The sequence below is a fragment of the Copadichromis virginalis genome, linkage group LG23 (assembly GCF_057382275.1).
Source record: "Copadichromis virginalis isolate Kocher_CV1m ecotype Utaka linkage group LG23, C_Virginalis_male_GT1.1, whole genome shotgun sequence".
NCBI classification, from domain to species: domain Eukaryota; kingdom Metazoa; phylum Chordata; class Actinopteri; order Cichliformes; family Cichlidae; genus Copadichromis; species Copadichromis virginalis.
Window position 1 is genome coordinate 17,807,875 of NC_140639.1, and position 23,402 is coordinate 17,831,276.

At 39.7% G+C, this 23,402-nt stretch overlaps 1 protein-coding gene across 3 annotated transcripts in view; it reads left to right on the forward strand.

Annotated features, from left to right (window-relative positions):
* Positions 1-370: 370 nt before the first annotated feature.
* LOC146680568 (NLR family CARD domain-containing protein 3-like) overlaps positions 371-23,402 on the forward strand; it is a 37,943-nt gene continuing 14,911 nt past the window's right edge. The window contains exons 1-7 of one of the 3 annotated variants that reach the window (XM_085447163.1): positions 371-411; positions 8,546-8,620; positions 8,725-8,820; positions 9,196-9,333; positions 17,104-17,159; positions 17,474-17,758; positions 19,509-21,300. In XM_085447163.1, the coding sequence (XP_085303289.1) occupies positions 17,108-17,159; positions 17,474-17,758; positions 19,509-21,300 (2,129 nt within the window). In that variant the 5' untranslated portion in view covers positions 371-411; positions 8,546-8,620; positions 8,725-8,820; positions 9,196-9,333; positions 17,104-17,107. Of the gene's footprint in view, positions 412-8,545; positions 8,621-8,724; positions 8,821-8,849; positions 9,334-17,103; positions 17,160-17,473; positions 17,759-19,508; positions 21,305-23,402 lie in introns of those variants that run through there. The other 2 variants (XM_085447165.1, XM_085447164.1) reach the window with 2 other exon arrangements.

The window sequence follows — 23,402 nt, forward strand, 5'->3', positions numbered from 1 at the left end:
CCCGGAGGGATTATGATATTAACTAGCCCTTTCCATAAGAACCACACAGAAGTTAGCTACAACATCACTGAGCTTCACGTTCCCGTTAACACAAACAGACATCAGACCACTATGGAGAAGCAAATCCATTAGTCAGCTGGAACATCCTTAAGTTGAAGTTTAGAGAAGTTTTCCAGAAAGAGATCCCAAATTTTATCAAATGTATCCTTTTGGTTCTGGATGGAGCAGTGGATCTTTTCCAGACTGAGGCATGACATGAGATCAGCAAGCCACTGAACATGGGAGGGCGGGGCAACAGTCTTCCACCTTATCAAAATGGCACGCCTAGCTAGGAGGGCTTCCTGCTTAAAGTTTACTTTCACTTCCTGAACTTCGTGTTTCTGACATCTCCATGTGAAGCTTCGTGTGAAGGTAATGGAAGCAATCCTTAATGTTTTCCTGGCTAACAACAGCAGACTGTTAAACTTCTTCTTCCTTTTTGTTATTGTGTGCATTGGATTAAACATTTCTTTCTACTGTGCCTCTATCTATAGCCTGTATACAAAAGATTGTTGCAGACACCAGGTTCATAGTTTAGTTTGTATGTAAGTATTAAGTTGAGTGCTTTGTCTTCAGTTTCTGCTGTTGTTTAGACATTGTTATTGTTTCTGGGTTTTAAGGAAAAAATACTTCACAGAGAGTCAGTTTAAATATTTTGAATGATGATCTGAAGAAAAATAACAGTGAAGACGTTTCAGTTCTCAGCACAGGGTGGAGTTTGTAGTTTAGCATGCATTTTAGATTGAGTTAGCAGCTCTGTAGACTGACAGTTTTATTTCTGGACTCATGTAAAAAGTTTTGCTGATGGTTTCTGTTGTCTAAAAGCTGATACTGCTCACAGATAAATAAAATGTGTAGAGATACAGGGGCACATTCACCCCTCCTCCTGGGGGAGCCCCTGGATCTGGGAAAGTACAAGGATACAAAGAGAAGAAAATAAGTCTTTTCTGGAGCTAGGAAGGAATCTACTTCAGTTTTTTTTTTCAACTCAAGCATAAGTTCCAGTAAAGTCAATATTTGAAAGATCAGAAATGAAAATATCTAAACTGCCATGTGTCAAATGGACAGAATTAAGACCTCTGAACAAAGCAGGAAGAAGAGAATGGCCTGAAGTTTCTCTGGTCTATAATTCGCCTCATCCTGGTCTGTGTGACATAAACGCTAAACCGCTAACAGAAACATAGCTGTGATGGCGCTGTCACTTGGTGTTCGCTCGCTCTGTGGTAGAGTATCACTTCCTGTTCCTGCTCAAACACAGTGGTGTTTCTGAGTAGCTTATTTGCTTAGCGATTTAATTAACAACTTTTAAATACATTCTTCTTTCATAGTATAATCTTCACGTGCTTCCTCCGAAGCACACTTTCTGTGTACTCACTACCTAATTTATAGCCAAAGTATTCACTCACTGTCTCTGTACTGTCTCGCTAGCCTAGCCTAGCTCGTAGCCGACTCATTAGCACCATGGCTACTTCACCTGTCCCTCCTGCACTTTCTTGCTCATTGTGTCAGATGTTTAGTTACTCCTCGGCCTCCTTTAGCAGTAATGATATCTGTAACAAATGTAGCATATTTGCAGCGCTGGAGGCCAGGATTACTGAATTGGAGACTCGGCTTCGCACCCTTCATTCACCCGCAGCTAGCCAGGCCCCTGTAGCTGGTGCAGCCGAAAATAGCGTAGGCCCCGCTAGCTGTTCCCCGGCAGGTCCCAAGCAGCTGGGGAATCAGGGCGGCTGGGTCACGGTGAGGAGGAAGCATAGTCCTAAACAGAAGCCCCAGGTACACCACCAACCCGTTCATGTGTCTAACCGTTTTTCCCCACTCGGCGACACACCCGCCGGGGGTCAAACTCTGGTAATTGGCGATTCTGTTCTCAGACATGTGAAGCTAGAGACACCGGCAACCATAGTCAATTGTCTTCCAGGGGCCAGAGCAGGCGACATTGAAGGAAATTTAAAACTGCTGGCTAAGGGTAAACGTAAATTCAGTAAAATCATAATTCACGTCGGCAGTAATGACACCCGGTTACGCCAATCGGAGGTCACTAAAATCAATATTGAATCGGTGTGCAACTTTGCCAAAACAATGTCGGACTCTGTAGTTTTCTCTGGTCCCCTCCCCAATCAGACCAGGAGTGACATGTTTAGCCGCATGTTCTCCTTAAATTGCTGGCTGTCTGAGTGGTGTCCCAGAAACGATGTGGGCTTCATAGATAATTGGCAAACCTTCTGGAGGAAACCTGGTCTTGTTAGGAGAGACGGCATCCATCCCACTTTGGATGGAGCAGCTCTCATTTCTAGAAATATGGACAAATTTATTAAACCCCCCAAAATATGACTATCCAGAGTTGGGACCAGGAAGCAGAGTTGCAGTCTTACACGCTTCTCTGCAGCTTCTCTCCTCCTGCTACCCCCCCAAAAACCCATCTCCATAGAGACTGTGTCAGCTTCCAAAAAGACAAAAAACAAACTAAAAACCAGTAACAAACAACTTAAACATAAACAATCACAAAGAAAGAACAATACAGTATCCACATCTGAACCAAAGAGTAAAACAGTGAAATGTGGATTATTAAATATTAGGTCTCTCTCCTCCAAGTCTCTGTTAGTACATGACTTAATAATTGATCAACAAATTGATTTACTCTGCCTTACAGAAACCTGGTTGCAGCAGGATGATTATGTTAGTTTAAATGAATCAACACCCCCGAGCCATTCTAACTACCAGAAATCTCGAAGCACAGGCCGAGGGGGCGGTGTGGCAGCAATTTTTCACACCAGCCTATTAATTAATGAAAGACCAAGACAGACTTTTAATTCATTTGAAAGCCTGATGCTTAACATTGTCCACCCCAGCTGTGAAACTCAGAAACCAGTCTTACTTGTTATCATCTATCGTCCACCTGGGCCTTACACAGAGTTTCTGTCTGATTTCTCAGAGTTTTTATCTGATTTAGTTCTGAGCTCAGATAAAATAATTATTGTGGGTGATTTTAACATCCATGTAGATGCTAAAAATGACAGCCTCAACATGGCATTTAATCTGTTATTAGACTCAATTGGTTTCTCTCAAACTGTAAAAGAACCCACCCACCACTTTAATCACACTCTAGATCTTGTTTTAACATATGGCATAGAAACTGAACATTTAACAGTGTTTCCTGAAAACCCTCTCCTGTCTGATCATTTCCTGATAACATTTACTTTTACAATAATTGATTACACAGCGGTGAAGAGTAGACTTTATCAAAGTAGATGTCTTTCTGAAAGCACTGTAACTAAGTTTAAGAATATAATCCACCCACTGTTATCATCTCCAATGCCCTGTACCAACACAGAGCAAAGCAGCTATCTGAACGCTACCCCAACAGAGGTCGATTATCTTGTTAATAATTTCACCTCCTCACTACGTACAACTCTGGATACTGTAGCTCCTGTGAAAACTAAGGCCTCAAATCAGAAGTACCTGACTCCGTGGTATAATTCTGAAACACGTACCCTAAAGCAGATGACTCGTAATCTGGAGAGGAAATGGCGTGTCACAAATCTAGAGGATCATCATTTAGCCTGGAGAAATAGTTTGCTGCTTTATAAGAAAGCCCTCCGCAAAGCCAGAACATCTTACTATTCATCACTGATTGAAGAAAATAAGAACAACCCCAGGTTTCTCTTCAGCACTGTAGCCAGGCTGACAAAAAGTCAGAGCTCTTTTGAGCCAACCATCCCTTTAACGTTAACTAGTAATGACTTCATGAACTTCTTCACAAATAAAATTTTTATCATTAGAGAAAAAATTACCAATAATCATCCCACAGATGTAATATTATCTACAGCTACTCTTAGTACCATTGATATTAAGTTAGACTCTTTTTCTCCAATTGATCTTTCTGAGTTAACTTCAATAATTACTTCCTCCAAACCCTCAACGTGTCTTTTAGACCCCATTCCTACAAAACTGCTCAAAGAAGTCCTGCCATTAATTAATTCTTCGATCTTAAATATGATCAACCTATCTCTAATAATCGGCTATGTACCACAGGCCTTCAAGCTGGCTGTAGTTAAACCTTTACTCAAAAAGCCATCTCTAGACCCAGCAGTCTTAGCTAATTATAGGCCAATCTCCAACCTTCCTTTCATATCAAAAATCCTTGAAAGAGTAGTTGTCAAACAGCTAACAGATCATCTGCAGAGGAATGGTTTATTTGAAGAGTTTCAGTCAGGTTTCAGAGCTCAGCACAGCACAGAAACAGCTTTAGTGAAGGTTACAAATGATCTTCTTATGGCCTCTGACAGTGGACTCATCTCTGTGCTTGTCCTGCTAGACCTCAGTGCAGCGTTCGATACTGTTGATCATAATATCCTATTAGAGCGATTAGAACATGCTGTAGGTATTACAAGTACTGCACTGCAGTGGTTTGTATCATATCTATCTAATAGACTCCAATTCGTGCATGTAAATGGAGAGTCCTCTTCACACACTGAGGTTAATTATGGAGTTCCACAGGGTTCAGTGCTAGGACCAATTCTGTTTACATTATACATGCTTCCCTTAGGCAGCATTATTAGAAGACATAGCATACATTTTCACTGCTATGCAGATGACACCCAGCTCTATCTGTCCATGAAGCCAGATAACACACACCAATTAGTTAAACTGCAGGAATGTCTTAAAGACATAAAGACCTGGATGGCCGCTAACTTTCTGCTTCTTAATTCAGATAAAACTGAGGTTATTGTACTCGGCCCTGAAAATCTTAGAAATATGGTATCTAATCAGATTCTTACTCTGGATGGCATTACCTTGGCCTCCAGTAACGCGGTGAGGAACCTTGGAGTCATTTTTGACCAGGACATGTCCTTCAATGCACATATTAAACAAATATGTAAGACTGCTTTCTTCCATTTGCGCAACATCTCTAAAGTTAGAAATATCCTGTCTCAGAGTGACGCTGAAAAACTAGTTCATGCATTTATTACTTCCAGGCTGGACTACTGTAATTCATTATTATCAGGATGTCCAAAAAACTCACTGAAAAGCCTTCAGCTAATCCAAAATGCTGCAGCAAGAGTCCTGACAGGGACTAGAAAGAGAGAGCATATTTCTCCTGTTTTGGCTTCCCTTCATTGGCTTCCTGTTAAATCCAGAATTGAATTCAAAATCCTGCTCCTCACATACAAGGTCTTAAATAATCAGGCCCCATCTTATCTTAATGACCTTGTAGTACCATATCACCCTATTAGAGCGCTCCGCTCTCGCTCTGCAGGCCTACTTGTTGTTCCTAGAGTATTTAAAAGTAGAATGGGAGGGAGAGCCTTCAGTTTTCAGGCCCCTCTTCTGTGGAACCAGCTTCCAGTTTGGATTCGGGAGACAGACACTATCTCTACTTTTAAGATTAGGCTTAAAACTTTCCTTTTTTCTAAAGCATATAGTTAGGGCTGGACCAGGTGACCCTGAATCCTCCCTTTGTTATGCTGCAATAGATGTAGGCTGCCGGGGGATTCCCATGATGCATTGAGTTTTTCCTTTCCAGTCACCTTTCTCACTCAGTATGTGTTAATAGACCTCTCTGCATTGAATCATATCTGTTATTAACCTCTGTCTCTCTTCCACAGCATGTCTTTATCCTGTCTTCCTTCTCTCACCCCAACCGGTCGCAGCAGATGGCCGCCCCTCCCTGAGCCTGGTTCTGCCGGAGGTTTCTTCCTGTTAAAAGGGAGTTTTTCCTTCCCACTGTCGCCAAAGTGCTTGCTCATAGGGGGTCATATGATTGTTGGGTTTTTCTCTGTATCTATGAAGCGCCTTGAGGCGACTTTTGTTGTGATTTGGCGCTATATAAATAAAATTGAATTGAATTGAATTGAATTGAATGATGAGACATGCTAGAGTTTGATGAAACCACTTCCTCTTCTAACACACTCAGCCATGCAGAGACAGCTTTGCTCTCAGTTTGTGGGTTTGCAGGTTTAGATCTGATTCAGACTTCCTGTCCAACATGTTTAGACCTGAATAAAAGTTACTTTCTACACAGCAAAATCTCCAGTGTTAAATTAACACTGGAGAGTGTCTATATGGGTCCACACCTCTGAGTGTTAAATACAACACTGTTGAGTGTTAAATTAACACTTTTGACAGTGTTATATGTTTAAAAGTAACCTAGTCAGTTTTGAAGATTAACAATGACTAACACTGAGCAGTGCTGATTTTCTAACACTGGAAAATAACTCAAAATGTTAGAAATATTTATATTTATATAAATAAATATATATTATATATATATATTTATCCTCATTTATCGAGGATACTTTTTAAAATTAAACTTAAACAACACTGATGATGCTTGTGTATTCTCTGTAACACCTGGCACTGATTATTTAAAAATTATTTTAATTTTCACAATAACCACTGAATGTCTCAGACTATCACCATTTAATGTGAGTGTGTTTACTGAATCATGATTGCGTTTGATGTCCAGTTATATTTTTCAGATCGGTGTCAGAAACAAATTATTCAGGTACACGCGTGCTAATATGATCAACCAGTCTTATTGATCATATTAGCAATTCAGTTTTATTTATGTAGTGTCAAATCACAAAAACAGGTCCCTGATGTATGTATGTATGTATATATATATATATATATATATATATATATAATTCAATTCATTTCAATTCAATTTTATTTAAATAGCGCCAAATCACAACAAAAGTCGCCTCAAGGCGCTTCATAGATACAGAGAAAAACCCAACAATCATATGACCCCCTATGAGCAAGCACTGTGGCGACAGTGGGAAGGAAAAACTCCCTTTTAACAGGAAGAAACCTCCGGCAGAACCAGGCTCAGGGAGGGGCGGCCATCTGCTGCGACCGGTTGGGGTGAGAGAAGGAAGACAGGATAAAAGACATGCTGTGGAGGAGAGACAGAGGTTAATAACAGATATGATTCAATGCAGAGAGGTCTGTTAATACATAGTGAGTGAGAAAGGTGACTGGAAAGGAAAAACTCAATGCATCATGGGAATCCCCCGGCAGCCTACGTCTATTGCAGCATAACTAAGGGAGGATTCAGGATCACCTGTTCCAGCCCTAACTATATGCTTTAGCAAAAAGGAAAGTTTTAAGCCTAATCTTGAAAGTAGAGATAGTGTCTGTCTCCCGAATCCAAACTGGAAGCTGGTTCCACAGAAGAGGGGCCTGAAAACTGAAGGCTCTCCCTCCCATTCTACTTTTAAATACTCTAGGAACAACAAGTAGGCCTGCAGAGCGAGAGCGAAGTGCTCTAATAGGGTGATATGGTACTACAAGGTCATTAAGATAAGATGGGGCCTGATTATTTAAGACCTTGTATGTGAGGAGCAGGATTTTGAATTCAATTCTGGATTTAACAGGAAGCCAATGAAGGGAAGCCAAAACAGGAGAAATATGCTCTCTCTTTCTAGTCCCTGTCAGTACTCTTGCTGCAGCATTTTGGATTAGCTGAAGACTTTTCAGGGAGTTTTTTAGGGAGAGTTTTTAGGACATCCTGATAATAATGAATTACAGTAGTCCAGCCTAGAAGTAATAAATGTAGTTTTTCAGCATCACTCTGAGACAGGACAGTTCAAATGCAACAAAGCAGTCCTAAATATTTGTTTAATATGTGCATCGAAGGAGCTATCCTGGTTAAAAATGACTCCAAGGTTCCTCACAGTGTTACTGAAGGCCAAGGTCATGACATCAAGAGTAAAAAAAGTATATATATAAAAAAAAAAGAAAGTAAAAATCTGGTTAGATACCATATTTCTAAGATTGCCAGGGCCGAGTACAATAACCCCAATTTTATCTGAATTAAGAAGCAGAAAGTTAGAGGCCATCCAGGTCTTTATGTCTTTAAGACATTCCTGCAGTTTAACTAATTGGTGTGTGTTATCTTGCTTCCTGGATAGATAAAGCTGGGTGTCATCTGCAGTGAAATTGTATGTTGTGTCTTTTGATGATACTGCCTAAGCATAATGTAAACAGAATTGGCCCTAGTGCTGAACCCTGTGGAACTCCATAATTAACCTCCATTTACATAACTCTCCATTTACATAAACAAATTGGATTCTGAGCGATAGATGTGATACAAACCACTGCAGCTCAGTACCTGTAATATGTAATGCTCTAATCGCTCTAATAGAATATTAGGGTCGACAGTATCAAATGCTGCACTGAGGTCTAGCAGGAGAGGCACAGAGATGAGTCGACTGTCAGAGGCCATACGAAGAACATTTGTAACCTTTACTAAAGCTACTTTTTTGTGCTGTCATGGGCTCTTTTCGACAGAAAATAGAGCAAGTGCAATCATATAAATATCTTGGGACTGTAATCAATGAAAAACTGAACTTTGATGAGAATTGCAAATCGGCCTGTAAAAAGGGTCACCAGCGCCTTTACTGCCTCAGGAAACTTGCTCATTTCCACATTGACTTAAAAATTGTAACTTTGTTTTATCGTTCTTTTATTGAGTCTGTTTTATCTTTTTGTTTGGTAGCATGGTTTGGTCAGACCTCTGTCACAGAGAAAAACTCACTGAATCAGATAGTGAGATGGTCCAGTCGCCTGATAGGTGAGTCACAGTCCTGTTTAGCCTCCCTGTACTCTACACAGATACAACAGATGGCTTAATCAATTCTTAAAAATGGTTCTCATCCTGTACGGGGTGAATTTCAGCTTCTTTCCCCAGGAGGGAGGTTTCTATTTCCAAGATGTAGAACAAAGTATTATAAAAACAGCTTTGCCCCTGTTGCTGTCACTGAACTAAATAAGGTATGTTTTTTATTTGATTCATATTGTTCAAGTACTATATATGTGTTTTTTGTGAGGTTTTAACTAGGAATGTGTGTTCGTGAAGGGATGCCAAATGCTATCATTTTTCTGCAAAGCAAATTTACCTATGGGTATAAACAAAGTAACCTTAACCTCAAGGTCAGCTAAAAACAACTTTCACTAACACACTGAGTGTTTCTTTGATCTGTAGTCAAACCAGTTTAAAGTGTCACTACAACAGAAACTACAATAGAAACATAATTTTAATGCTTCGCTCAGTAACAGGACAGAAAGCCTCCAACAAACATTTTTACATGTTTCTAAATTGCAAACTTGAGAATTTCTGATATTGCTTAATCCCTGGTTCCCCACAAGCACCTCCCTTCCTGCTCTTCCTGTTTCGCTTCTCCTTGCTGATCTCCGTGTCAGACGACCTTCTTTAGCACAAACAGCACAGATCTGCCGGACTCACAGCTGGACCAACGAGGCAGAGTGGAACCAGACCAGCAGCAGGTTTGCATTCATCTTTTCTCTCAGACATTAGAGGCAGCTTGTGCTTCTGTAACTTAAAGCACTGAAAGTTCCTTCAGCACATTTCTTCTCTGCTCTCCTTTATTGACCGTCATTGTTCTTGATCAGGTGGAGGAAGTATGTAGTGGCACAAAGACATCATCGTGTCCAAATGACATTATTCCAACACATCTTCTAAAAAAGATTTTTAAGGTTGTCAGTTCTGACATTTTAGCTATTTTTAATAGCAGCCTTAGCTCAGGTGTTGTGCCAGCCTGTTTTAAACATGCTGTTGTACAGCCTGTACTTAAAAAACCTAATCTTGACTCCTCCGTCCTCACTAACTTCAGGCCTATTTCAAAGCTCCCCTTCCTGTCGAAAATTTTGGAAAAGATTGTGTTTGTTCAGCTGCAATCTTTTGTAAATGGACACAATGTTCTTGAGAGGTTTCAGTCTGGTTTTAAAACTCTTCATAGCACAGAAACTGCACTTTTAAAGGTTCTTAATGATCTTTTATTAGCCACTGACTCAGGTGACTCAGCTGTGCTTCTGCTTTTAGATCTGACCGCTGCCTTCGATACTGTTGACCACAGCATTTAAATTTCATGGTTGGAGCATTGTGGCGTAAAGGGCACCCCATTAGAGTGGTTCAGGTCATACCTGTCTGACAGGACCTTCTCTGTGAGCTTTGGCGATTTTATCTCTTCCTCAGCTCCCCTTACTTGTGGTGTTCCCCAGGGATCTATACTGGGGCCAATATTGTTCTCCATTTATATGCTGCCTTTAGGTCAAATTTTTAGAAAATACAACATTTGTTTTCATTCATATGCCGATGATACTCAGATCTATCTTCAATTGAAGGGAAACAGTCCTGCCTCACTAGAACCCTTACTTCAGTGTCTCGGTGAAGTTAAATCCTGGATGGCCTCTAATTTCCTTAACTTTAATGAGAACAAAACCGAAGTGATAATTTTTGGACCAAGCGGTAATCCCAACACTTCTAATTTTAACCTGCACAGTTTTGAGCCTTTTGTCAAATCACATGCCAAAAATTTGGCGGTTATATTTGACAGCAATTTCACCTTTGAAAAACAAATTAGCTCAGTTGTACAGCGGTCTTTCTTCAAACTGAGGCTTTTATCTAAGGTGAGATCATTTTTATCTTTTAAAAACTTTGAACGAGCGATTCATGCTTTTATTATATCCCAGCTGGACTATTGTAACTCCTTATATGCTGGAGTCAGCCAGACCTGCCTGGCAAGGCTGCAGTTGGTCCAGAATGCTGCAGCTCGTCTTTTGACACGTACTAAAAGATGTGAACACATTTCCCCGGTACTTGCCTCCCTTCATTGGCTCCCTGTCCGCTTCCGAATTAATTTTAAAATTTTATTGTTGACTTACAAAGCCCTGAATGGACAGGCTCCCGGGTATTTGTCTGACCTCTTGCAGACTTATACCCCCCTTAGATCTCTTAGATCAAGTGATCTTTTGCTTTTAGCTTTACCAAGGTCGAGGCTGGTTCATAGAGGCGATCGAGCATTTGCAGTCGTAGCGCCTAAGCTGTGGAATAATTTACCCCTACACATCAGACAGGCTCCTACTGTCAATCTTTTTAAATCTTATCTTAAAACGCATTTTTATTTACTGGCTTTTAATACAGCATGAGAGTTATTTGTTATTTGTTAATTCATATTTGGTGTTTGCTTTTAATACTCTAAGTTGTTTTATTATGTATGTTGTATTCTTGTACAGCACTTTGGTCAACGTTCCTGTTGTAATTAAATGTGCTATATAAATAATTAAACTATTAAACTATTCTTGCTTTCTAATGATGCACCATAATGTTTCGTAAAGCCCATCTTGTCGTCTTTCAGTAACCGTTTGAAATGTCCCTCTAGCCCAAATAGTCGAAGAGTTACATTAGTGCGAAGCGCACATTAAGCGCACCACTAAGCGGTGTTCACTTTTCTTTTTCCAGTCAGCTGTAGCTTGTGAACGCTTTGTGCTACCGTAATACACTAAATATCCCCGTAAAACTCAGTCTCTCTTCTTTCAGTAACCATGTGAATTTTTTCCCCTAGCTCAAATGGTCAATGAGTTACGGTAGTGCGAGGCACACATGGTAAAATCTAGGCGGAGTTGAGTTTTCCTTCTGTGTTTAGATTTTTTTAATGAACTTTATTGAACACACAATGAGTGTACAACATACAAACAGATGAAGTATACAAAAGAACAGAACATTTCTGTGTTCAGACAGCTGTAGCTTGTGAATGCTTTGTGCTACCGTAATACGCAAAATATCCCCGTAAAGCGCAGCTTCTCTTCTTTTCGAAACCTAGCTTTCTCTAGCATACCGTAAATGAAGAGTTACAGTCGTTTAAAGACTGCCTGTGAAATGGGCCCGTCGGCTGGCCATTGGTCAATAAAGCGTTAAGTTCTTCTGCTTTGTTTGAGTATTTCACCTTTTTCACTGATGCACTCACTTCAACCCAGAGGTCTCCTCACACTTTCTCCTTATCGTCTTTTTGATGGACATTATGGTAAAAACTCTCTCATGATGTCATTTTATCTCTATGTGAATCCATATTTACTATGAAAGTCATTTAACAACGTTATTATTTGAAAATAAGTGATGTACAGCAGAGTAAGCATTTCTGAGGCCACTGAGAGAAAAGAGGGACACACTGCCTGTGAGCTCACCAACACACACATTTACACTTGGTTTGTCTTCACAGCAAAAAAACACACTTCCTGCTCCTGATGTTCTGCAATTAAAATCTATTTAAGAATTGACACTGTGATTTGTGCTTTTAATTTGATTTTAATTCAACACACAGGAAATGTAATTTGTAGAAACAATGTAACGCAGTGTAACAGAGCAGAAGCACTAAAATAGACTGATGGATTATTCTAATATCAAGGATCAAGGACAGGTATGTTCAGTTCAGTTTTTCTTCTATAACATGTAAACGGCAGCTGCCTGTAGCTGTTAAGGTGGAACCTTTTCTGATATGCTACTTTAATATCAGTGTGACAGCTCTGACCATCAGTCGTTGTCTTGCCTGCTAATTTCAGAGGATTCAGCCTTTACAGAGCAATAAATCAAATACAAAAAACATCCTGTTAAAACTGTAACTGTAACAGTAACACGGTCATTATTTTTATTGATTGATTTATTGATTAACATTCAAATATCTTAGTGAATACAAAATAAAGATTACCACAAAGCAAGAAAGCATAAGACAAGGCTAATCAAAAGGTATTGGCTGAAGCATATGCTTTACACCAACACTTTTAACAAAAGATCTTTTAGCATGCAGCTCATGTAGGGCTCAAAGCAAAGAATAAAACAAAACAAAGCAAACAAACAAACAAAAAACAAAACAAAACAAAAAAACTTTGCACCTTAGATTAGTAACTACATTAAATTAAATTTCATTAAAATAATCGAAGCAAAACAACCAAGAGTTTCAGTATTATTATTTTTGCTCTTTTCATTCTTTATTTATATATTATTTTTCTAATACTCTATTTTTAAACATGCTTTCAAACAAGGAAAATGAACTACACCTTTTTAAATCACTTTCATAACTATTTTACAAGTTAACTCCTCTAACAGAAACACATCTGTGCTTTATGTTTGTCCTTATCTTGTTTTTTTTTTTTTTTTTTTTTAAGGAATTCTGTTCCCATTAAGTCATATTGACTCTCTCTGACTTTAAACAGCTTCTGAGTACTGCGGCAAAGCAAGTTATTTTGTGCTTTATACAGTATCTGTGCCATTTTATATTCAACTAAATCATAAAATAGAGAGCAATAAAGTGTGTATAATGATTTCTTGTTCAGGACATGCTTTGTTTTGTAGAGAATAGCAACTTTTGTTTTCACATGGTTTATATGAGACTTCCAGCTAAGCTTATCATCAATTATCACTCCAAGAAATTTATTTTTCCGCACACGCTTTCAATTTCAATTCCATTAACCCTGATTTTAGATTCATTTTTCATTTGTCTAGTGCCAAAAATAATAAATTTTGTTTTGTTTATATTTAACGATAACTTATTTATATCAAACCAGTTTTTTAATATATTTAACTCCTTTTCCACTGTAGTCAGAAGCTGTTCTAGGTTTTTACCTGAGCAATACAGAGTGGTATCATCAGCAACCAATACACATTTTAACAATTTGGAAACACTACATATGTCATTTATATATGATATGGATACTTCAGGGCCCAGCACAGAGCCCTGAGGAAAGCCACAAGTTACCTTCAACTGATTAGATTTTACATTATTGATTTCAACATATTGATATCTATCATCCAGGTAACTTTTCATCCACTTGTATGCTATGCCTCTTATACTATATCTCTCTAGTTTATTCATTAATATAGAATGATCAATTGTACCAAACAGCTTTTTTAAGTCTATAAAAACACCAACAGTATATTCCTTATTATCTATTTCAGTAGATATCCCTTCTACAACTTCCATCACTGCCATCCAAGTGGACCTTTTCGCTCTAAAGCCATATTGGTTATCACTTAGGAGATTATGCTTCTCAATATATTTATCAAGTCTATTAACAAATAACTTTTCTAAAATTTTTGAGAACTGTGGGAGTAGTGATATTGGCCTGTAATTAGTAAATTGACATCTCTCTCCATTTTTATGGATTGGAATAATTTTTGCTATCTTCATTTTTGAGGGAAACATACAGTACCAGTTCAAAAGGACAGATTACAAATGTATGTGAAAGGTCGCAGTATATATTCTATAATACTTTTAACTAATATCATGTCAATACCAAAACAGTCAGTGGACTTTTTATTTTTAAATGTTTTCACAATGTTCATTATTTCTCTATGAGTTACAGGACCAATAAACATGGAGGACAAATTCTGAGTAAAATATATATTAAAATAAATAAATAAATAAATAAATAAATAAATATATATATATATATATATATATATATATATATATATATATATATAATTACAGTGAAAAGGCAGTTTCTATACATTGTATTGATGAAATCTGTTGTTTTCTGATGTCTATTTGGGTTTCAGCAAATTTATATTAAAATCACCACAAATTATTGGTGCTTTTTTTTATCATTTAGGTGGCTAAACATAGCAGAAAGTTTTTCATTGAATGTGTCAAGGCATGACCCTGGTGACCTATAGATGCAACTTATAATTATATTACTAGCTTTTTCAACATGGATTTCAATAGTAACACATTCCAATACGTTATCTATGGTGCTTGACGTACATTCAATCAGACATTTGATTATACTCAGACTGACAGCAGCTTCAGTGCATTTACTTCATGTTTGTCTGATTAGACACAATCACTGCTGCATTTTAGTGTCTCTGCTGGAACTGCACCAAAACTCCTTCATTCACCATCCCAACACTGAGAGGGATGTTAGAGACACAGGGACACCTTCACCTCTCCCCCTAGAAGTTCCCCTGGAGCTGAGAAAGTACCAGAACACAAAGAGAAGAAAAGACGTCTTTTCAGGAGGTCAGAAGGAACCCACTTCAGTTTTCATCCACTCAAGCAAAAGTTCCAGCAAAACAAATATTTGAAAGATTAGAAATTAAAACATCAAATCTATCACATAGATCAGCGGTCCCAGACCTTTTTTGCGCCACGGACCGGTTTATGCCAGACAATATTTTCATGGACCGGCCTTTAAGGTCGCGGATAAATACAACAAAATAAAACTAGTACTGGTACCGAAAAAAAGAAAATTTATTCATAACACACGTGAAAAGACCAAGGAAAACCGAGTAAACGATAAAAACAATAACAAAAAAATGCTGAAAACCAATAAAAACCCTGAAAACTATACATTTCACACCTGAGCCTAAACTCTCGCGGCCCAGTACCAAACGACTCACGGACCGGTACCGGTCCGAGGCCCGGGGGTTGGGGACCGCTGACATAGATGACCTTTGACCTGAGCAGGAAGAAGAGAACAGCCTGAGGTTTCTCTGGTTTATACTCCACCTTATCCTAGTCTGTATGACATCAGAAACATAGCAACCGCTTAGACACCCCACTTCCTATTTTTTTTCACAGCTCTCTGAGCCACTAACAGTCACATGACTGTAACAACATGAAGTTGATGAACTTAATGAAACGAGAAACAAGTTCCTCTTCTAACACAGGCAGATGTGCAGAGACATCTTTGCTCTTGGCTCTGTGGGTTTGCACATCTGGTTTAGATGAGATTCTGCTTTCTGTCCAACATTTTTGGACCCAAATAAAAGTTCAGATTGTACTACAACACACAACACAGAACTAACCAGGTAATAGTAATTGTCACAGAACACGGAGTGTTCAGGTAACCGCAGCTCAGAACTATGTACAAGTTTTATTTAACTGAGGAATCTTTTAACAAAGCTAAGGAAAAGAAAAACTAAGGCTCATGCCACGGGGGGAAACAAGGAGCGTGGAGCCCAGGAGTGCCGTAATCGGGACCGTGGGGAAACTGCAACAGAAAGGGGAGACACAGTTAACAGCATGCAGGTTCCCAAGAAATTAACAGCTAGACTTCATACAGTAAGTTGCCGAGGCTTACAGGTAGAGCAGGACCGTGGAGCTTGGACGGGAGAGGTGCCCGTGAAGGGAATCCTAGGGAGGGAGGCAGTCAGGCAGGAGGACAGGCAGGCCACAGGCTTCCACGCCGAATGCTGGTCACACAGGGAGGAGACTTACGGACTGGCGAGGAGAAGCCGTCAGAGCTGGCTGAAGTAGTCCTCTGGTGATTGCCTCAGATGAGACGCATGTGGTTTGGAGGCGGCACAGCCCGAGGGTGTGGCCACCGCAGCCTCCCACGGCTCCCTGGATGCCGAGCCACGGGCCGTGACAGCAATAATACCAAACGTGTTTTCAAACAACTTCAGTAAAACATCCTGTTAAAACTGTAACTGTGTTTAACAGGAACAAGGTCATTGAAATCATCACTTGGTGCTGCTGTCTCTTGTGTCTGTACAGAGTTTGAACCAGAAGGCTGAACTCTTTTTCAGTCACATGATGTTTCTCTGTCTCTGCATCTGTTTCTCTGATTGCAGCTGCATTTGAATGAACTGGAACGTCCAATTCTCCAACACGTTAACTCTGCTGATCCTTGGTGTTTAAATAACATTTCTTTCTTTGACTCAGTCTGCTGTCACTTTGTTTTAGAGAGACAAAGAGATTTCAGATTAACTGGTGTTCCTGTTGCTCCAGCACTAAAGGACAATGCATGTCACCGCCAGAGATGGGCAGTTTCTGATTACTTTTTTCAAGTAAGATAAGATGAGATAAGATAGAACTTTATTAATCCCTCGGGTGGGTTCCTCTGGGAAATTCGATTTCCAAAAAAGCACAGCACCGACAGAAGTTACAGAGTTACAGAATAATTTTTCATATATATATATTACTGTAGGGGGATCACACTCCCATACCCAGTTTGGGTATAAAACTGAAGACTGACAGTATAAGTTAAGGATGAGGATAAGGATGCATTTGTGGTTTATAAGGTCAGATTTTTTATTATTACACTGAACTAATACCTGAAAAAGTATATAAAAAATCAACCATTATTACCTTATTATCATTACCACCACATTCACATGTCATTGATGTCTTATTTCAAACAGGTCAGTTTTGGATGTATGTGGCTGAGACACTAAAACCTTAATATCAATAAAATAACGTGACACATGACTGTGTTCACAGTTTCTTCTGTTAAAATCGTCTTCTCATGTTTTCATAGAGAGATGATGAAAGAACCTGTAGAAGAATCACCAACTAAAGCAGCTTCCACAGCAGGTAGGAGATCAATGGTTTGTCTGATGAGCTGTATGGATGTAAAGAGACAAGGTACAATCCTTTGCCTTTTTGTAACACTTATTGGAAAAAATTTGTCAGAGCACTTGCACATAGTTATCTATATACTGTCTTTAAAAATGGTCACAAATTCAAATCTGTTGCAACATGTCTTAATCTTTCTTTGGCACATTTTCATAACATGACAACTGTCAGTCTAAGGGGCTTGGAAAAGAAAGCAACTTCACTCAAAATGATCTCCTTGTCATCAATGTTTGAGGGGGATGCATGTTTATGTCTCTTCCTTCTTCTTGTAGAAGAGGAGCTTGCCAGGGTGCGGTCAGCTTTTGTTTGGAGGGTGTCAACAGAAATCCTTAAACAGCTCCTTGAGGCCCTTGTAAGTGACGGTGTCTTAAATGAATTGGAGAAAGAATCAATACTGGAAGGGAACCCAGTCAGAGCAGATAAGGCACGTTGCTTCATTGATACAGTGAGGAAGAAAGGGGACAAAGCCAGCAGGATCATGGTCAGACATCTTCAGACTATAGATCTCTCCCTTTTCTCTCAGCTGCGTTTATACTCTGATCCATCTGCTCAACAAGGTGAGTCCACTTTTCTCTGTAGTTTGTTGAGATGTGAATTGTAAAACCTCAGAATTTAATATAACGAAAAGCAGAAAGCGGGAACTTCATTCCACAACATACATTTGGATTTATTAAAGGGCTGCTCACAATGGAAAAAAAAAAACCTTTCCCAAACGGCCATGACCACTCTAACAACAATCATCACATGTACAAACTACAGACTACTGGAGAATAAAAAAAATCTCTTAGAGACATGCTGAAAACAACTCCCTGAAAAGTAATGAGGTGGAATAAGAAGTATGTTGTACTAACCAAGGGTTTTAAGTGTGTTGTACTTACAGAGTAGTAAACTAAAGTATTAACTTGAGAGAAATTATTTCACATAAGCGTTTAACTTAAAATAGACTGCTCAGAATTATTTTTTTAACATAGATTTTTCTTAGCTCTATTTATGTGAACAGTAATCTTATTTAGTTGTTAAAACCGTGAAAAACTAATTGCTTAAAAAAAAAAAAGTAGTGTCACTTGTGTGACTTCTTGAGTGCTTCAGAAACCCATGAAGGAAAAATATTCCAGTCTTCTATTAGTCACAGTGTGCATAATCTCTTTTTGAGTTTATGGCAGGAATTTAATGTGAAATATTGAATTCCCTTCAGATGTTTATTTTAAACAGTGTAGGTAGCAGTTCGAAAGACAGCATGAAAGTTTAGTGGGATTTTTTGTGACAAAATTTGGAGAAGTCCAGAGTTGAAAACCTGTTTAGTTTGTAAATGTTCCCATTGGTTACACAAGCCACAAAGCCAATTTTTTATTTTACATATGTAGGTTTAAAAACCTTTAGTGTGACTGCGCAGAAGTTCCATTTATTTAAATTATAACAGAACAGGAGCTTCTTTGGTTTGGTGATGATTTGTTGTATCTCAAGCTGAGCATCACTCAGTGAATGAAGCCAGATGTATTTTTCATGACATCAAGATTGAAGAAGCACAAATAACACAACAATCCAAACAAGAGGAAAAGTAATTTAAGTAACTCTTTGAGACCATTCATTAAAATGTCAGTGGAAGTACACACTTGATCAAAAAGAAAGAGGAAAAGATTTGAAGAAACAAGGCACCTCTTCACATTTGCAAAGTGATATCTTTGCCCGTCCTTCATCACAGAAGCCTGTTTAAAACCAAACACAAAGATGGTAAATGTTGGTATAAGTGATCAGTCGTCACCATGCTCTTGCCCTGTGTACAATCACTAAAAGACACAGATTTGATAATATAATAAAATGACCTAAAACTTGTTAATGGGAAAGCTGGTAAATATATGATCGTTATGTGATGGCTAATATCCATCTGCTTATGTCCAAGAAGATAGACTAAATCATTCACTGTTGAATATAAACAACGTCAGCAGCTGTTTGGTTCTCTCCCATTTCCTCATCATGCTGTTAACAGGCAAAATACTACCTGCTGTCTCTTCTCCAGGCAGATACCCTGAAGCGAAAAAAAACTACAAGAAATATGAATAAACATTAGAATGTAAACAATGTCCGGCATCCAAGCTTTTTGGTTTAGTACTAATGCAACTGAAACAATTTTCTCTTCACTTTAATAGCAGGATGGTGCACTTATAATTAATGAGATTTCTTCAGTATTGTAATTTGAGATCTAAGTACGTTTGAAGAAAAAATATGTGAAAATGCAAAACAAAAAAAGAAGACAAAGAAATAAACAGACTGTTTTTTTTTTCTTGCTATTTTTAATGATTTATTTAGAGGCTCTTCAAAGTTGTCAGCCTCGGCTTAAATCTAAGTTGAAGAAGAAGTTCCAGTGTGTGTTTGAGGGGATCGCTAAAGCAGGAAACCCAACCCTTCTGAATAAGATCTACACAGAGCTCTACATCACAGAGGGAGGGACTGCAGAGATCAGTGATGAACATGAGGTCAGACAGATTGAAACCGCATCCAGGAAATCAGATAAACCAGAAACAACAGTCAGACAAGAAGACATGTTTAAAGATTCACCTGGAAGAGATGAACCAATCAGAACAGTGCTGACAAATGGAGTGGCTGGCATTGGGAAAACAGTCTTAACACAGAAGTTCACTCTGGACTGGGCTGAAGACAAAGCCAACCAGGACATCCAGTTCATATTTCCATTCACTTTCAGAGAGCTGAATGTGCTGAAAGAGGAAAAGTTCAGCTTGGTGGAACTTGTTCATCACTTCTTTACTGAAACCAAAGAAGGAGGAATCAGCAGCATTGAAGACCTCCAGGTTGTGTTCATCTTTGATGGTCTGGATGAGTGTCGACTTCCTCTGGACTTCCACAAAACTACAATCCTGACTGACCCTTGCAAGTCCACCTCAGTGGATGTGCTGCTGATAAATCTCATCAGGGGGAAACTGCTTCCCTCTGCTCGCCTCTGGATAACCACACGACCTGCAGCAGCTAGTCAAATCCCTCCTGACTGTGTTTCCATGGTAACAGAGGTCAGAGGATTCACTGACCCACAGAAGGAGGAGTACTTCAGGAAGAGATTCAGAGATGAGGATCAGGCCAGCAGGATCATCTCCCACATCAAGACATCACGAAGTCTCCACATCATGTGCCACATCCCAGTCTTCTGCTGGATCACTGCTACAGTTCTGGAGGATGTGCTGAAAACCAGAAGGGGAGGACAGATGCCCAAGACCCTGACTGAGATGTACATCCACTTCCTGGTGGTTCAAGCCAAAGTGAAGAAGGTCAAGTATGATGAAGGAGCTGAGACAGATCCACACTGGTGTCCAGAGAGCAGGAAGATGATTGATTCTCTGGGAAAACTGGCTTTTGATCAGCTGCAGAAAGGAAACTTGATCTTCTATGAATCAGACCTGGCAGAGTGTGGCATTAATATCAGAGCAGCCTCAGTATACTCAGGAGTGTTCACACAGATCTTTAAAGAGGAGAGTGGACTGTACCAGGACAAGGTGTTCTGCTTCATCCATCTGAGTGTTCAGGAGTTTCTGGCTGCTCTTCATGTCCATCTGACCTTCATCAACTCTGGAATTAATGTGCTGGAAGAACAAGCAACCTCCCAGAAGTCTGAAACGGGACAATCTACACTTAAGCACTTCCACCAGAGTGGTGTGGACAAGGCCTTACAGAGTCCAAATGGACACCTGGACTTGTTCCTCCGCTTCCTCCTGGGTCTTTCACTACAGAACAGTCAGATTCTCCTACGAGGAATGCTCACACAGACAGGAAGAAACTCACAGAGCAGTCAGGAAACAGTCCAGTACATCAAGAAGAAGCTCAGTGAGAATCTGTCTGCAGAGAAAAGCATCAATCTGTTCCACTGTCTGAATGAACTGAATGATCGTTCTCTAGTGGAGGAGATCCAACAGTGCCTGACATCAGGAAGTCTCTCCACGGAGAAACTTTCTCCTGCTCAGTGGTCAGCTCTGGTCTTCATTTTACTGTCATCAGAAAAAGATCTGGATGTGTTTGACCTGAAGAAATACTCTGCTTCAGAGGAGGCTCTTCTAAAACTCCTACCGGTGATCAAAGCCTCCAAAAAAGCTCTGTAAGTAAAAATGTACTCATCCTTTTATTTTTGAAATATTGATTCTACTTAACAAAAAAACAATCAAGTGAGCAATTTAAGCAATATAAACATCGTGATGGGTGCTGATCCATTAAAAAACCTTAAAAAATTCAAATGAATGATCATCTGCAAGCATATGATCCTTTTGAATTGTCAGAGCAGCAGAAATTATCAGCATTTCTGAGACATCTGTGGGTTTATCACTTATCAAAGTACCTTCCAGAACTGTTTTCTTTGTACCAAAAACTCATCTACCAGTCCGGTGTTCTGTTACTGTTTACTCTTCAGTTATCATTCATTTAATCTCTGGTGTTCTAAAGTAATTTCTCTGCATTAGTGCACTGCTCAGTTCAATATGGGAGTTAAGTTTTTTCTATATTATTATTCTTTATTGCGCTGGTTTCCAAACTAGGGTACGCCTACCCTCGGGGGTATGGGAGAGGCTGTAGGTGATACGTGGGACGGGGTAATTACCAATTCAAAAAGCCTAAATTTGCACTAATACAGTTTAATGTGGCTATTACATACATGTGTATATACCACCCTCTGGTGTTTAGCAAAACAATTGCCCTGACAAAATACATGGGTGCGACTTCCCCAATTGACTGACGCCTGACTGTTGAAGTTGCACTTTTGAAGAAATGGACAAATGGTTAACCAAAAGAAAATGCTCTGCCACCGAAACAGCGGCCACTACCACCAATCAGCTCATATCTGAAGATGCATTTGCCAGTGACCGCACAGGTGATTGTTCAACAATGTGTTTGTCAGATTGGGATGCCAGCACAAATGTATCTGTGGTTACTAGCCAAGTATCTAGCATAGAAGGAGACAGTCATGTGGAAAGTAATGAAGGGTCTGATGTGGAGCCTCAAAGTGGGAGAAAGCATGTCACCTCTGACTGTAACACAAAGAAGCGCAAATATGATGACAATTATATTTCACTGATGTTCACATGTATAAATACTGGGGATTTTCCCAGCCATAATGTGATAATTGTGCAAGTATTGTTTCACAACTCAATGAAACCTTCAGTATTGCACAGAGATTTAGAGACAAATCATCCCCATTTGAAAAATAAACCATGAGAACATTTTGAGCGACAGCTAAAATCACTTTAAACAAGTAAAAGCTGCATTCGAGTGCCGGATCCTATGAATAAAAACAGACCACAAGCATCTTATATGGTCAGTTTTAGAGTGGCTAAAAACAACAAACCCCACACTATTGTGGAGGACTGCATTCTCCCTGCTGCTTTAGATATGGTAGTGAGAATGTTGGGGGAAAAGGCAAAAAAGACAATACAGTCCATTCCCTGTCCATTACAGTCCCTCCATCATCCCTGTGCCCAAGAACAGCAAACCCTCATCCCTGAACGATTACCGGCCAGTTGTACTGACCTCGGTAGTAATGAAGGTGTTTGAGAGGCTGCTGAAGAACATCATCTCCTCCTCCATCCCAGACACCACAGATCCGCTGCAGTTCGCCTACAGATCCAACAGATCCACAGAGGATGCCATCGCCCACGGCCTACACACCACTCTCAGCCATGTGGACAAGAAACAGGGTAACTATGTGCGAATGCTGTTTGTTGATTACAGTTCAGCGTTTAACACAATAGTGCCCTGCAGACTGTTCACAAAGCTGAGGGATCTGGGACTTAACAGCCATCTGTGTGCATGGGTGTTGGACTTCCTCACTGGCAGAACTCAGGTGGTGAGGGTGGGCAGGTGCTTCTCCAACAGCATCACCATCAACACAGGAGCACCTCAGGGTTGTGTCCTCTCGCCACTGCTCTACTCCCTCTACACTTCAGACTGTGTGGCCACCCATGGCTCCAACACCATTGTGAAGTTTGCTGACGACACAGTGGTGTTGGGTGCCATCTCCAACAACGATGAGACGGCCTACATGGATGAAGTAAAGAATCTGGCATCGTGGTGCCAGGACAACCACCTCCAGCTGAACGTCAGCAAGACCAAGGAGCTGGTGGTGGACTTCAGAAGGGGTCAGCACAGAGACTACAAGCCCATTATCATCAATGGAGCTCCAGTGGAGAGGGTGCAGTCCTTCAAGTATCT